General features: G+C 40.3%; 2 protein-coding genes across 2 annotated transcripts; both read right to left on the reverse strand.

Moving 5' to 3' along the window:
* Positions 1–235: 235 nt before the first annotated feature.
* LOC108605405 lies at positions 236–1,752 on the reverse strand. Its single transcript, XM_017995075.1, has 3 exons — positions 1,732–1,752; positions 1,529–1,620; positions 236–1,460 (listed from the first exon to the last, which is right to left on the reverse strand). Exons 1-3 carry the CDS (start codon positions 1,750–1,752, stop codon positions 236–238), a joined length of 1,338 nt encoding a protein of 445 aa, XP_017850564.1.
* Positions 1,749–14,724, reverse strand: LOC108606808 (transcription factor SPT20). The gene is made up of 4 exons (XM_017997277.1): positions 14,508–14,724; positions 6,234–6,296; positions 2,829–6,136; positions 1,749–1,834 (listed from the first exon to the last, which is right to left on the reverse strand). Exon 3 carries the CDS (start codon positions 5,998–6,000, stop codon positions 2,830–2,832), a length of 3,171 nt encoding a protein of 1,056 aa, XP_017852766.1. The 5' UTR covers positions 6,001–6,136; positions 6,234–6,296; positions 14,508–14,724; the 3' UTR covers positions 1,749–1,834; position 2,829.
* Positions 14,725–16,989: the final 2,265 nt, after the last annotated feature.

Genomic DNA, 16,989 nt, shown 5'->3' on the forward strand with positions numbered 1-16,989 from the left:
TACATAAAGAACCTGGTTAAATGTTTAGAACCAACAAATACACAAATCTTTCGAATTGTCGCTTAAAGTTAAGATTTTTGGGATTACAGCAATCTTGAGACCCCTACCCCTACCATATACATACATTTATAATATTTATATTTTTTGGGATTGTAAAATACAAATAGCAACACATAGAACAAGCTTTAAAAATTAAACAATCCTATAGATTGCTAGATATGGACCATTTGGCTCCTTAGCGTCGCGTTTCGCCGGAGCGTCGTTGCTCGCGACTGCCGCCACGCTCGATATACCAATTGTTGTTGTTGCGCTTTTGGTCTTGTCGCTGACGTGCCTGTTCGCGTTGTTGCATTAATCGTTGATGCCACTCGCCGCTGGCGCTGTCATCGTCATCGTCATCGTGGCCATGTCGATGCTTCTGGTGGCGTTGCTCCTTGGACTTATCTGCATATTTCTTATTATAGCCACGCTCCTTAGAATTATGCTCGTGGCTGCCATGCTGGCGTTTGTGCTCGTTGCTGCTGTGGCGTTTGCGTTCCTTGGAGTTGAATTGATCGGACTTATAGCGCTCCTTGGCGGGCACAGGTATGGGCCCTGGCTTGGATGGATTAGCGGTTTTCGGTGCACTGGGCGACGGGTGTTCATTGTTGCTGTTGCCTTCGCCTGTGATTGTGCCTAGCTGCTCGGTCAGCTTTTCGAAATTGTGAAAAGCCTGCGATTGCTGCAGCACATCGTTCACCACTTTACCAATCTCATCGGCTAGAGATTCGGGCTGTGGTACGCTTTCCAAGCACATGCCAGCAATTTCTACATATTTGCCATCGGCGCATTTATATGGACGCTTTAGCTGCTCTTTGGTTATGTCAACGGCGTCTACAATGTTTCCATTGCCTGGCCAGGCCTTGAAGGTTTTGTGTTTGCGTTGCTCCGACTGACCATGACCCTGCCCCTGGGACAAAGAGCTTAGATATTGCATCTGCTTGTTCATGATATCAATTTCAGCGCGCATTAGATTATTCTGCAGCTCCAGATCCACCACACGCTGGTGTAGTGCAGCTGTCGCTTTCTCACCGCCAAGCACTTGCCACTCCGGATTGCGTAGGCGCCCAACAATGGCCAAAATGGCCAATATAGCGCCCACATAGAATACTGCATTCAACCCATTCTTCATCAACACCGGCAAACGATGGCGTATAAGCTGCTGAGTTTGCTGCGGTTCCAGCAACAACGGTACATCTGTGGCTACGTCCTTCACTTGATGACGTGCGCGCAGTTGATGTGGCGCTTCTACTCGCTCCTTGGGTAGATCATGGTCTGCCTCGAATTTATAGCTAAGTTCGTTGAGATGGTCGCGTAGAAAAGGATGTGGGGATATGCGTCCAATGCTCTCGCAATCGCTTATGATCGATATACCATCCGAGACGTCCTCCGCTTGAGTGTCTTCCGCAGCAGGCTTGCAGCTAGAAAGTGTTTCAACAATTTTTTAAGTCAAGCTTTAGTTATGTATGTATGTATTAGATTAACTCACTCTGCGTTCGCCTGCTCTTCCCTTTTCTCATGCTGGGGTGCTATCTCGTCGCTGCCGTTGCTCTTGTCAAGTATTTCGATTCGTTCCGCTGCCTGTAATAAAGTCCACGATGATGAAGTACTGATGCGCAACGATTCCTCTGCCAATGGCGTTGTTTGTGTTGCCGCTGCTGCTGTGGTTGCAGTTGTTGTTTTTATAGCTACTTTGTCGCCGATATCATCCATGATGTATGCGTTTCGTTTGGTCTTTGTCTGTTCTTGTATTGCTGGTTGGGGCGTCTTGGGGTTGTGCTGACCTCCTCTTTGTCTGCAATACATTCATAGAAACAAATTTATGCTTTTATTTTTGCAACAGCCTTCGGACGTTCTAGAACTCAAGCAAAAATAGCTAAATACATGCATGAAAATATACTCAGACTCATACATACATGCGTACCTAGGCGCAGGTATAATATAATGAATATGCACTTTTCTTTCTACCTAGGGGGGCTACGCACACATACATTCACTAATCTATCTTTTACGGCAGACTTAGTATTCTTCAAGAAAAGAAAAACAGCTATTACAATGTTTTGTCACACACACACACACACACACATATATATACATATGACATATGTATTTATTTGTTTTGAAGCAGAACTACATTTGCAAAAACTTACCCAGTATACAGATAAAAAACTCACATAAGTATATACACCTCATGTGTATTTACATTTGCTTTACTTTGCACATTCATAAAGTTTTTTTTTTTACTTTGATAAGTACTTGGCCCTGAATGGTCTCATCTATAGGTAGTAAAACTCCACTTCGCGAAGTCGCGATAATTTGATGTAAATTTTTAGGTGAGAATACTTTGAACTTAAAATTCAAATCTGCTTTGCGTCGAATATACTTAATATTTAAAAGGTTAATGATCTATGCACTTAAATCAATGCAAAATTTACCCGTTTTATGAAACAAACAAGTAATTTAGCACGGGTATCATTCAGAGTAGCACAGTACACTATGAACACGCGGATGACAGTGAGTTGATTTGGAGCGCGCGCAGAAGAGAGAGAGCCACTTGTATGCATATTTCACATTATTTTATGAATATTTGTTTAGCTGTTGAATTAGCAAAAATAAATAATTGTTTTCTATATTTATGTACATACACAAACTGCTATACTCGTAACTGAGCTGGTGCTGGAGCTTGCCAATATAAATAATGTTAAGTAACAGCGATATGTAGCAGCAAGTATCGATACCGATAACTATGGTCGCTTTGTTTAAATTGATATTTGAAATTGTGCGCTCACCTTACAAAGACTTCTCCATGATGCGACGCACCTCGCCCGCCTCAGAGCTGCAGTCCCAATCCGATGAGTTGCGTGCCATTTGTAGCCTGTTATGGTGCTGCTGTTGTTGCAACAGGGTTAGATTGCGTGGTGCAGGCACTACAGTAGCGTATTGCTGGCCATTTGCCAGCACATAGCTGTGAGCAACGTTCGCTCTGGGTGCAGGCACTGGATAAACGCGTCCTGGACTGCTTTGTTGCAGCGCCATCAAATTAAGCTGACTCTGATGCAGACGCTGATGCTGCGGCGTCCAATAAATTTGACTCGACTGCTGAGAGGAGCGATCAAATATTAGCGGCGTGGCGCGATTATTTTGCATTTGCTGTTGCTTGTGTTGCAGCTGCAATTGTTGTTGCTGCTGCTGCTGCTGCTGTTGTTGTTGTTGTTGGGCCAAGACAAGCTCCTCCATGCGCACATAGCCTTGTGGTGCGCGCACGTACTGCGGTTGTGGCATATAAAGCGCGCTCTGATTTAAGTCCAGCAGCTTGGCAGCCTGTATTCCATCCTCTGTCTGTATGAGCACATACTCAGAGGCGGGCTGACCGAACGCCTCCGAGTCATTGGATAGTAGACTGCTGCGTTTGTTGACATGCGCATAGATGGGAGAGGGCGCGTAAGCGCTACCGTTGCGTGACAAGCTCTGCACGCGCTGTGGTAGCTGCGGCCTCATGCTTAGCTGCGAGGCGGGACGCTTGTGTGTCTCCACGGAAGCATAGGACACGGGAGAAATGTCATTGTGTTGGTGGCGCTCATAAATGGGTTGCATTTTGCTATTGGCCAAAGGCGTGCGACTGATAGACTTGCGGCAAAACTCTTTGACCTTCTCCAAGATCTCCTCTCGCGTCAGTAATCCGCCAATGCGACGCGCTGCGGGCGTTTCCTTGCGTCGCAGCACTACAGGCGTTTCATTCTCGCTCTCATACCCGCGTCGCAGCGTGAGCCGCTGACTGTTGGGCGTGATGGGCTCATCCAAGGCGCTTTGGCAGCGCTGCGGCGGAAATTGCTGCAGTTGCTGCGTCTGCAGCAACTGTTGCTGCTGCTGCTGCTGCAGACGCAGTTGCTGCTGTTGTGGTGCTATGGGTGCGCCATCTACAATCATAAACTGGCGATTGCGCGCATTCCCAAAGCCATTGAAGGTGTTGCGCTGCAGCGTGCCGCGCACAAAGCACGGCTGTCCAGGCAGATGCTCATAAATGTTTTCGACGCTTTGCAACAATTGTTGCGCCTGTTGTTCTTGCTGCTGCTGCTGCTGCTGCTGCATTACCTTGTTGTAAAGCTGTCTATCGGTGACTTCTTTGATGGCACGCAGCTGCTCCCATTGTTGTTGCGGCTCCTGCTGTTGTTGTTGTTGATGATTTTGTTGTTGTTGTTGTTGCTGCTGCTGCTGTAACGGCGAAGCCTGCTCCTTGCGTTTGGGCGTGCTGCTAGCTATGGGCATGCTGGTGGCCAAGCTGCGTCGCTGACCCACACTCTCTAAGCGACTAATGGGCTGTCTCAGCGCCTTGATCTGCTGGCGATCCATGGAAGCGCTGCGACTGAAGCTTGCGTTGCTGCCTTCGGGAGTGGCTGTCACGCGTCTGGGTATAAGACTCTGTCGTTCCAGGCTGTTGCGCTGCAGCGGCGTCGTCGTCGTCGTCACCGGAGTCGCTGGCTCCAAGCGTATGCGTCGCAGATCGCTGGGAGCGCTGCCTTTGCGTTCCATCGTCTCTAAGGCGCTGACTTTGGGTGTGCTTTTGCGCTTGGGGGCAAACAAGCTGTTGGAGAGGCGCTGCAGTACCGTTAGCTTTTTGCTGTTGCTCTTGCGCAGCGCTGCCAGTGACTCAGTCACCAGGCGGCGTCGCTCCTCGGCGCTCTCTCTCCCTGCGATAGTGGGAGAGGGCGTGGGCGTTACAGTGGGCGTTAATAGCTGCTTGGGCATCAGGGTAAGGCCCTTGCGCTCCAGATACGCCTGGAACTCATCGGAGCTTATGGTATTGGTAAAGGTGCCCATTTTATTTGTTTTTTGCACTGTTCGCTCGGCACTTGGTCTTGTGCTCTGCTCCATGCTCAGAGGTTCGCTTTCGCTACTGTGTGTATTGAGCTCGTCGCTGGACTCGCTTTTAGTTAGCGGTCCGTCGATTTCGTCGAGATCATCATCGGAGCTTATTTGTAATTTCTTGACGCGCTCATCAAACTTTTTGGCATTTTTGGTCACTTCAGCGGCATTGAAATAATCACCGGTATGCTCTGTGCCCGTTTTAATTTTTAGATGTGCCAATTCCGGATAATTTGGCTTGGAGCACTTCTTATAAGTTATTTGCTTGGGTTTAGTAGCCTCTTCTTGCTTCAATTGCTTGGTCTCCTTGACACGGTTGGGGATTTGCGAGTTGGCCGTCTGTTTCCGCTTGGGCGGCACCTTGGCTGCTATATCACGTAATTCTTCGAACTTCAGGCGTGCCAGCACCGTGGGATCGTACACGAAATATGCATCGGGATTCTTTATGTACGTCTTAACATATTTGGACTGTTTCAGTACCTCCTCAGTGGTTATAAACTCATCGGCCGGCGAGCTGGTGCTGCCGCCGTTCACCTGTGGCTGCGACTGCGACTGCGGCTGCTTTTGCTGTTTGCGCAAGTTGGACTCGTTTTTCTCACGCTCTCGCTCCTTTTCTTTCTCGCGTTCGCGTTCGCGCAACTGTTGTGTAACCGTTTTGCGTATGCTGAGCGTGGAACGTTTGGTGGGCACTGGCGGAGGCGTCTTTTTCTCTTTCAGCACATGCTTGAAGGGATTACGCTGATCGACAATGGGCTCGCCGGTTATAAACTTTTGTATCTTCTCATCTGTTGTATCGAAGGTGACGCTCTTTTTTATACGACTGTTCTCTTTCTCCTTCTCTGGCGTTGTTTGCGCGCTTTGTTCGCTTTCTACGCTCTCTTGCTGCAGCAATTGCGGCGGCTGCGGCTGCGGCTGCTGTTGCTGCTCAAAAGGCTCCACTATTTTCAGCGAAGTTTGCTCTTGTGGCAAAAATTCGCTTATCGATTTGTAACGCGGCTTTGGTAACGGCTGCTTGTTGATATCGATAACTGCGCCAGCGTCTGCATTTAGTTTGCCAATGTTGTTATCGCTGCTCTCGTTGTCATGCATGTCAGACATGTTTCTTTACAGTGTTCGGAGGCCAGAAAAATTTGGGGAGAGTACAAGGGGTTCTGGGTTGGAAGAAAGCTAGAAATCACTTTGGTATATCCGCCCACCATTGAGAATGTTCCACGTTTCTCTAGCACGAAGTAAGCTAAAATGGCAATTGTTTCAACAACAACATCAACAACTTTAAATGAATTAACGCTACATATACACATACATGCAAATAAATATACTAATTAACTTACTGGCAATTTGTTTTTCGCCTTTTACGCTTCTCCACGCATTTGGGCGCCTTGCGTATCGATGAACTGCAATTAGTGAAAAAAATAATGCTTTAAAATTAAAATTGATTCAGTCTATATGTACATACTCGTAGGTACTTGAGAGTATCCCTCCATAAAAAGTGCACGTTCTTAATTAATTTATAGCCTAGCGCTCTCGTCTAATGCGCAACAATTGAGAGTTAATATCTCTATTGATTTCGTAATAGGAACATTGTGAAAATACATATGTACATATGTATTTAGCTATTAAAACCATATGGCTAATGATTTCTCATTCCTATTCAATGTAAAACTCATAAACGTATACGGACGCTATTCCACGTACAGATGTGTGCGTGCATATGTGTCTAGATCTATGAATGTGTGCAATGTTTAGCGCCTATTTGGGTCGTTTGATAGCTAATCTTTTCTTCCTTCTACCTTTTGTGCGGTAAGGAAATGCGCATTAGCGGAAAAACATGAAAAATGGCAAAGCCAATCAGTGAATGAGAAAACAAAGGCACTAAGAAATGTTGCCACATATATTTTTGCTATTGCAAAAAAGGTAAAAGTTTAAGTTCTTTTTAAAAGGCAAATCGTTTATAAGGGAGTGCTCAAATTTATAAAATTCAAAGCATCACAGTTTTATTATCGATAGCTGCAAACTTTAAAAACTTGCGCAAAGTAACAAAAAATAATTTTTAAAAAATTAAAATAAATAAGTTTAAATAAATAAAAGAAAATAAGTTTAAGCTCAAAAAGTTTTCAAAACATGACTCAAAATTATTTTTAAAGCACATCTTTCAGAGTAAATATTTTTAATCATTAGGTTTTTTTTAGTATGATCTAAAAGTATGAAAATATGCAGACCAAAATTAATTATTTAATTAATTATTAAGTGTCTGTGAAGCTTATATGATATCAACATCTCTTATATCAGTGCACAAGATTACTTATCGTTATTTATATATGACAAAAAAAAGAATAAATTATAAGGTTGGTTGTTAAGAGCGCTCAAATACAAAATTTGAAAACACTACACACCACTGTCTATAGCATATAGACTGATATTTAAATGTATTTCAAAGAAGAGTTTAGAGCAACGACACAATTACGATTCTTGGGCTTAGTGGCTGAGCGGGTGTGAGAGGGGATATTCGCTAGTAGCAGCTGTTAACCGGTTTGCTGCATTTGTAAATGCCTTGGCAACCAATTTGCATATGCTTATCTGACCGACCGACCGACCGACCGACCGACCGACCGACGTTGTTTGTTAAATGAATATCTAGTGCACCTTGATAATGTGCTCACAAACTATATCAGTGACTGTATTTAGTGTATGCTTCATGAAATTGCCAGCCAATTGCAAATGAGGCAAAATAAAAAAAAAGAGGTTCGCAACAACGCTGCTAATCTGACCGATTCATACATACATACATACGTACATATGCATATATAGATATATTTATTTGTATAGCTGGAGTCTTTGTTGTTGCACAGGTGTTCCTGCGTTAATTCCGTAGTACATTGTGAAAACTGAAAATTACGCCCTGAAGTCAAAAAACTATGTGAAATCACATAAAATGCGTCACCCTTCGGTCTAAGCACAGCGGGCGGTGCGAGGGGGCGCTAGATTTTAATACTTGCCACCCTTGCCTTAGATTGAGTATATGCAATCCACCCCTGGTTATAGGCTATTAACTAACATCCCTCAAAACTTAAGTCTAGCCATAAAAATAACCTCTGGCGAAAGCAAAGGAAATGCAATTGGAATTTTGTTCAGCAAATAAATGTTGGGAAATAAATATTAAATGTTCGAATACATATGTACATACATGCATACACATACATATATGCAACATATTAAAAAAAATATTTAATAACAAATTTGAATTCAGTTAATTGATTGCCAGCTACATACATATGTATGCTATGGCATTAATAACTATTAAAAGTCCATTACTATTTCCACATACATACATACATACAAACATACATACTATAGTCTACGGTTGAAGTCGCGTCTGCCTTGGAGCAGCTAAGCAATTTTAGAAAAAGCAATTGCTGCAAATAGCACTTAAACGCTGTGTTTAAGCACAATTTATAGTCTCTGCTTAGGCATGAGGCCGCTTTAGAGCGTTATTTGCACAATGGGTATGATTTAATGTTTTTTTTTTTTGGCAGAGTTGAAGAGTGGTTCTTGATTCTTTTTGACGCATTGGCCGTTGGCGCCAATAGGCAGACAATGTTCAGGCAGCAAATGCAAGGAAAGGAAATATCTATAAGATGTATATGCGGCATATTGCAAATAAAATTCATATGTGCTATGCCTGAAGATGCTGCAAGTGGGTAAAAGAGCAGTGAGCTGCCAAAAAAAATAATTTATATAGACTAGCCAGCGCGACTAGCAACTGCCCTGCATACCATACATATATGTAGATACATATATCTACTTACGTCTAAAGCAAATGTTCCGTTGCGAACTTGGCTGGTTGCTGAGTTCACACAGTCTAAATATTTGTATGCTTCAGAGCTAGTTAGATGCCAAATTTGGCAGTCTAGGTCTGATACATTTCGAGTTCATATGGGCAGCCATTAGCAAAGGATAGTCTGGAATGAGCCAATCATTAAAATAAATCACGCTAATTTAAGTTTTCAGCTATCAGCACAATGCTATCTCTCTTTCTCTCTCTTTGTGTCTGTCTCGATCTTTATACAAATTCTTTACAGATATGTAACATAACGAAGACATAATTAGAATTTCAGACAAAAAGCGTAATCGATTACATTGTTGCAACTTGAAGGCTACTTGGCTGGCCTGCTGTACTTTCGTATTGAAATAAACAATGCGCTTCAACAATTAATTGTTGTTTTGTTTATAGTGCAAATGCTCCAGAGCTCAAGCTGCTAGCTTCTTTTTCGATTTTGTTGAGTTGTGCAATAGCCCTCCCACAATGGGAGACTCGCGAGAGCAGTTATGCGATTGCCATACTCTACTGTAATTAACGCCCCCCCCCCTATGCCCCTTATCCCACCGTAATATAGCTGTAGCTGATGTAAACAAACAAGACACGCAAGGGAATGTGTAAAGACAACAAAACATGCGCCGAGCAGCCCAACTGATGACTGACATTGACGATAAATGAACAATCGACCTCAATAAAGGCAAATACTACACACACACACACACACACACACACACACACACACATTTCAATAATATCGGGATAGAGTTATATCTATATATGTATGTATGCATTTGTAAAGTATGTATCTTCCTTTCGTTATCATGCATATGCTTATTTATTCAGAATAATTTAATTTATTTTAAATAAGTAGAAGTGGATGCATCAACTCTACTATTTACAGCAATTCCTGTATAAATACTAACAATCATTATAATTTCTTTTAATTTTTTTACCAGGTTGATAGTTCTATTTTCATTAGATGTATTGTTATTTTTATTATCGAGCAGAATTCTCCTCGCCCTTATTTGAAAGTAGAACTTTAGAATCATAACAATAGCAACATATTAAAATATTCATCGTGTCAATAATAATCAATTATTACCTTAGTGCCGCCAGCTCACTGCGATTTTTCTTATTATTTTTATTTAGGTGGACTCTAGCTTGAAAAACTATTTATTTTAAGTTTCATTCTTCTACGAGATATTAGAAGATAATTTCAGTAGAAGTAGTATTATTTTATTACGATAATACTGCTCTGGGCTTGCAAGATGGTGTTTACCATGGATATATTTCAATATAAAAGACAGCTAAAATACCGTTAATTTAGAACAATCTCTCTCGCAATTTCGGTGTACAACTATAGGGTAAAATTTAAGATATATATATAATGTAAGATGGTAAGATTATCTATTATTCTTATTCTGTGCATTGTGGTTTTTGTTTTTGCCTCGTTTCCTCTGGGGATCGCTCAAGTGAACTTCAGAGTCAAGCGAAGATCTCGTCGCATATATGTATGTACATATGAGAAAAAACTGGTTTTTTCAGCAACCAAAAACTTCAACTTCAGTTAGTTTTCTATATGTATCTTGGTGTGTATTTGTGTGTGTGTGTGTGTGTGTTTGAGATAGCTATAAAGTTTATATAGCGTACGTTAGCTGAAAGCTACGGTCAGAGATTATGCTTAATGCAAAAGCAAAACACTTGTAGCTACATGCGTTTGCCTTAAGGCAATAGTAAATTAAGTACAGAATTTAGGCAGCTCGTGACGTTGACTTCGTTTTACTGAGGGGCAGGCGGAGGGTCACACATTTGACTTTAGCTGAAGTTGTAGTGGAATTCAAAAGTTGTAGTGGAATTGAAAACTTTTGCACGCACAGAGACACGCACGAACGCACGTTCAGAAAATTGAGCAATATTAAAAAAAGAAACAAAACAAAATACAATATTGAGATACAACTGTTTAGGTACGCGCATTTACAGATACATTTCAAGTAGCTACAGCCAGACTTTTGACTTTACTTTACTCATTATTATTTCTGTTTGATCTTGCTCTTTCGCAGCTGCTGCTGTTGCTGGCCGGCTCAAGTGTTTGCTTTAATTACGCATAGCATAGGAAATTCTTCAGTTACACATCGAAATATGTTCATAATGATATGCACATGGTGTAACCTTCCACCCTTTCCAACCAAAATAACAATGTGTAGAAAATTATTAAATTTTTTCAAAATGTTGCACAGATGTATGCGCATCGATTAATTGCCAGCGAAGTCTCTCTCGACAATAAACTATTTCGTAGTTGATCCCAAACAGTTGACCCACAAATACACACACACACACACACACACACACACACACATACGAAGAGACAAGCGTTAAGACAGCTTAGATTGAATAAACTACGTTGTAGACAAATAAGTTTGAATGAAAAAATAACCATCTTGAGCTGCTCTTAATTTGTTTAACCCACTACTGCCACTCGAGCTGGAAATTTTGCTATAAACGATTTTGAAAAAGCGCAATAATAAATTGCGAGCAAGCTTTCGGGCTGGCATCTGAACTTTTCCAAAACTATTAGCTAATTATATTTCAAGTGTCGGCTCTTTTTCTCTGTAAACGTGACTTTGACAGCTGCGTGACAATGTCAAATGGTCACATCAAATGCTAAAGTTTTCTCGATGATGTGATATTGATTGATTTTAACGGTCGCACCTTAAATGGCCGCTTAACTGAGATTAAGCTCTTGGTCAAGTTGGTCACGTCATTCCGTCAGTTCGTCTGCTCAGAAGTCCACATGAACAAGCAAACACAGATATTTACATACATACATATAACACATATGTTTACTTTCGACTTAATCACTTTTTGATGACGTCAGTGTACAGACTTCAACGAGCTTTGATTCGTAATATTTCCAACTGTGCAGCTGCAACTAACATTATTTTTAACTGTTGCCGTTTATAGGCAAAGCTAATGTTATTGCTTAGGGTTGCCCCCTAAAGGTCGTTAATTATAATAATTTTTCCAAAGTTTTAATCTTTTAAGAAAATGGTTTTGAAATTAAACCAGAGTGCTGTGAATAATATTTGAAATTTATATTTTCTACAAATTTATAATAATTATGATCATCAACTTCTATAGTCTCGCAGTTTTGCCTGGCCCCTATACATACATATGAGTGTGTGTGTGAGTGTCATTATAGCCACTCTACACACACACACACACACACACACACACACACACACATAATTTTGTGCGATTTGCTGTTGCGAAACTGCCGTAAAATTGATAATTCAGTACATGCACATCAATATGCATGCAGGTTGCATATGTATGTATGTGTGTGTGTGTGTGTGTCTCGAATACATATGTATGTATGTATGTATATCAAATTTCAGTCACTGTGCGGTCTCAAGCGAACTAATGCAATCAACAGGTGAACTACTAACCCAGCTAATGACCAGCACATAAAACAGAGCTCCCTGAACTGAATTTACATATACACATATACACACATGTACATATACATTCAAGTGAACTGTACTTTTTTTTATGTATGTGTGTGTGTGTGTGTGTGGTTTGTCGGCTTGAACTGATTGCAGAGCGATTACAGCAGCCGCCAAAGTTTTTATAGCTACAATCACATTCAGACACATACACATATGTACGTTTGTACATATATGTACATATGTATGTTTTTAAGTATGTGTGTGTGTTTTTTATAAGAGGTGGCGCTTATGTAAATGCTTTGCGACAAGCGGGCACACAGAGGAGTTATTAGTTTTTTAGTTATATACATATGTTCATATATATGTTCATATGTATGTATGTATTGCTATGCAAGCGCTTAGAAGTCACAAAAAATTATTATAATTATTATAAGCTGAACAATGAAGAAAGCAATTGTAAAGACAAATGTAAATAAAAAACATAAAGAAAAGAGTAACAAAGGAATACAAAATATGAAATAAAAGGGAAAAACGCTGTGTGTGACTTTTTGATAATGTTGCTAGCCTGGGACAGTAAGCTTTTTTTTTAGACATAATTATGTGTGTGTGCAGTTACAGCTAAACAGGCACACACACATGCACAGAGAGTTAGAGCTACAATTGTGCACACACGCTTAAGTATTCAATGTTGAAGGTTGGCAGTTTAGCTCTACTTTGACCATATATCATAATCAAATTTATTTGTATGCCTTTCATAGCGAGCAACAGCTACAGTCAAAATTGCCTGGGACGCAATAAATGAATTCTGAAGAAGAAAAGCAAACAAAAACAAATTTATAATACCTTTGAAAAAAGCTTACTCGTAAGTAAAAACAAATACCCACGCGTACTACTCTGAAAATAAATACCAAAGCTGCTTGAGAACGCTCAAGCGGAACATTTATTTTATAAGTGCAGCTAACGGTAGCTAACTTACAATACAGTTCATTAAAGCGAAAGTGCACTGTAATATGTCTCTAGCCTTATATCAAGAATGAACCACTTAGATTACACAGCAGATTCACCTTGACAATGTGTGTGTGAGTGATAACAATTGTGGCAATTTCACATTGAAGTATTGGTGTATGAAAATATATACACAGATGTATCTATGTATATGTATGTATTCTCCACTCATATAACTTGTACTTTTTTTATGCGTTTGAAACTTAAACTTTAAGACTCTGTTAATGCCCTGTGGAGCAAGAGCTGCTTTTTTTTGGCGCACCCTTTTTCGCTGGTTTTGTGAATCCTTAAGAGCGAAAAAAACCGGTATCGTATAACGCATAAGGCACATGGCCAAACTCAGTTCTGAGTAATGAACCTGACTGTATGTATAATATATAAGGCGGCTATGTACATACATACATAAAATTAGTTATTAATTTTAGACTACAGCTGCTTGGCTAATTTTGTGTTATTTATTGGAATTTAAAAAAAATATTATTTTTGCTGCATCAACATTCTTGGAGCTGATAAGATAACAACTATCAAACTAGAAAGTGTGTGTGTGTGTGTGTGTTTATGTGTGTGTTAGAGCAGCACGTACTACATTAGGTTTTTTTGTTTTATTTAAGAAGAGACTGCGGAAAAATGTATTAAAAAAGCCAACGTTAAATGCTTTTGCTCATTTTGCTTTGCCTGCTGCCCATTTGGTATTATTATTATTATTATTATTGTTGTTCGCGATGTTGTTGTTATGGCTTTATGCCGTTGTGCACAGTTGGGTTAATAATAATTCCAACAAAAAGAAGTAAAAGAGTTTTTTTTAGTGCCTTTACATTTACCACCATTTTGTGGTTGCATATGCATACATATGTATATATATATATATATGAATATGTGCATAAGAGTCGCGCGTATGTTTGTTATGCGTTTGACTTTATTTTTTGTTTTCGGTTGGGTTCATTCACCGGCAACAGCAACAGCAACAGCAACAACCACAACCGCAATCCAATAAGAATATGAACCAAACTCTTGCTTAAGGCGGGCAGAGCAGAACAGAGCCACAGCCGCTGCAGCGGATGCAGCTACAAAACAGACACACAGCTACAGATTTGAACACACACACTAACACAATCTAGGCATATATGCGGGGTGGTGTTGGTGGCAGCAGCGGTGACGGTGGCGGTGTTAGTGGTGGTGGTGGTGTTTCCCTCTTTAATTATGCCATGATTAACAACATTTGCTTTGTTTTTGTTTTCAGCCTAACCTTATGTACGTAAATAAAAACAAACCAAACTTTTTGTGTCTTGTGTATTGGCGTAACAAATGCTTATGTATAGTATATTGGTTACACTTACAGCTGCTGCTAAATGCACATACAGTTATAAACAATTTCATACAACAGCAACGTTTACTACGCGCACCGATTCCGACTCATGACTTGAAGCGTAAGTGTGCGAGCTTGTGTGTTTGTTCGTGTGGCAATTACCAAAACAACAACAAAAACTAAAACACAATAGTAAATCTACGACGCGCACTCAAAGCTTCGCGTACTTAGTACAACAACAAACAATAAAAAAAAAGTGTACGCGTGTGACTTGCCGACCGCTTCATGCGATGTATCTGCAAGATACAATTTTGAATTTCACAGCCAGAGCTACAATGAGTATCGAGCAAGTTTGTTCTCAGCTCAAACATACGCATCTCTCGCTTGCACCTTCTGTTTGTTTTCTTGCTGCACTGCTTGCGCGAGCATCGAACATTTACGTCTGTCTTTTAGTGGTGACAATTTGACCTTTTTCCAGATAGATTTGGGGCTTTTCAACCTTTATATGAATTTCTGGATTCTTTTTTTAAAATTTAATTTCAATTCGAGCAAAAGGAGATTTAATGCTGCCGATTTCGGAGCTTTTAAAATTAGTGAGCCTGCAGCGACTAAATTATTTTGAGAGCTAGTGATTTTTGCTTGAACCCATTAAAATAGCAGTGTTTTCTAGTTTTAGGTAGGTTAACCGCTGATGTGCCACAAACTTTCTTGACAACGGAAATTAATGGCTAATTGGTGTTCTTCAAAACGAACTAAAATTTCAAAATGGTAAGGTACTTTTTTTTTCGAAAATAGTACAGTTTTAGTTTTTCATGTCCGCCGTAGTGGATCCGGCATTTTGAAGCTTTGAAATCTGGTTTCATACTCCTATACATATTTAATTTCTAACTTTTATGTTCTGTGTAAAATTTTTTTTTTTTTTGCGCTACTCTAGCTTTAAAGGTAGCTGCTGCTCCAAGGGTGCATGCGAATAGTTTGTTAATGAGCTGGGGTAGGGGTGTGTAGGGGTTTCAAATCTTTTTTTTCCAAAAGTGTGAAATGATGGACAATTTTCGACCTCGGATTGATTAGCACGAAAAATCTATTCGGATGCACTCAATTGCTTAATAGGAAAATCTAAATTATCGAATATGGAATCGATCTTTCGATTTCATTAAGATTATGATATTTTTTCATCCCGACAAAAAGTGGTGTAACGTATAATAAGAAGCAACAACTTTTTTAATTCAAAATTGCCGCCCAATGCATTGTGAGTTGTGTCTTTGCTAACATATTAGCACCGACTGACCAAGATAACAACCTAGCAAAAGATTGTCTTGTGTCTTGACTAACATTTTATGTTAGATGGCGCTGGTAATGGTTTTGATCTTTGGTTTTAGTACTAAGGTCTAACGAAAGGATTTTAAAATGATAAATGGTAAAATGATTAAATGTATTTGTGTAAAGAAAAAATATATTATATTTAGCATTGTTTAAATAGTTTGTGTAGTATCTTGATAATATTTCCAAAAAACATAATTGAGCTTAAATCATTTAATCCAAATTCCCAGGCTGCAACAGATTTCAATTATGCAAGTTCAACTGACTCTTACAATTAGCCAAACACCCCAAGCAAAATGGATCTAAAGCTAGCAGTCTTATAATATTGAACTGTGTGAACTCCAAAAACCACAAGTTATAATTTATGCAGACGCATTAGAGCTGGCTGATCTGCACTGTCCATATGTGTAGAGCTTTTACTTAGAGCGAGCATTTTTTTCTGCTGCTGCCTCTTATACGGCGGTAACATAACCCAGTTATCAGGCCAAGGTAATAAACAGTGGCAAACTGCAACAAATTCGTATCTCACACACACGCACTCATACAACGTTAGCATTAGCTCTGGGTTCAGTACGCTGGCGTTGACTTTGACTTTGGCTTTTTGATTTCTTTTTTGTTGTTGCTGTTGTTGTTCTTGCTGTTGCGTTTAGTGATTTTGTTCTCATCATCAAGCGCGCTTAATTCATGGGCTTAAAAGTTACGGTACTCGAATTGGGATTTTCGTTGCGACCGGAGCGTACTGGTCACTGCCCATTTTCATGCTAGTCGAACGCTTAAGTGCCGGCTCCCAGCTGCAGATTCATCCACAATCCACAGCTTCAGCCTCATCTCATATGCATATATGCTGATCATTTTGTCAGAAGTCAGCAAAACTTTGGTCTCTCGTCTGTGGCTTTTCGATATATAATTGGTCGGTGTGGCAAGCACACACACACACACACACACACACTCACACACATTTAACAATTGCAAACTGGGAGCCCCCGTCAATTTGAGTGATAATGATTATGCGTTCCCAACAGTCTGGCCATATTCCCAGTTAGTATGAAAGTGTAGCTACTGTTGTTGTTGTTATTGTTATTGTTGTTAACGCTGGTGTGGTATGGAGTTATTGTGATTTGTGGTTAGTTGCAGCTTCTGTGCTACGTTTAGGCCATTGAAGCTGTCAGCTCTACGTTTGACTTAAAGGCTCA

Source organism: Drosophila busckii, chromosome X, assembly GCF_011750605.1.
Source record: "Drosophila busckii strain San Diego stock center, stock number 13000-0081.31 chromosome X, ASM1175060v1, whole genome shotgun sequence".
In the NCBI taxonomy this organism is placed as follows: Eukaryota; Metazoa; Arthropoda; class Insecta; order Diptera; family Drosophilidae; genus Drosophila; species Drosophila busckii.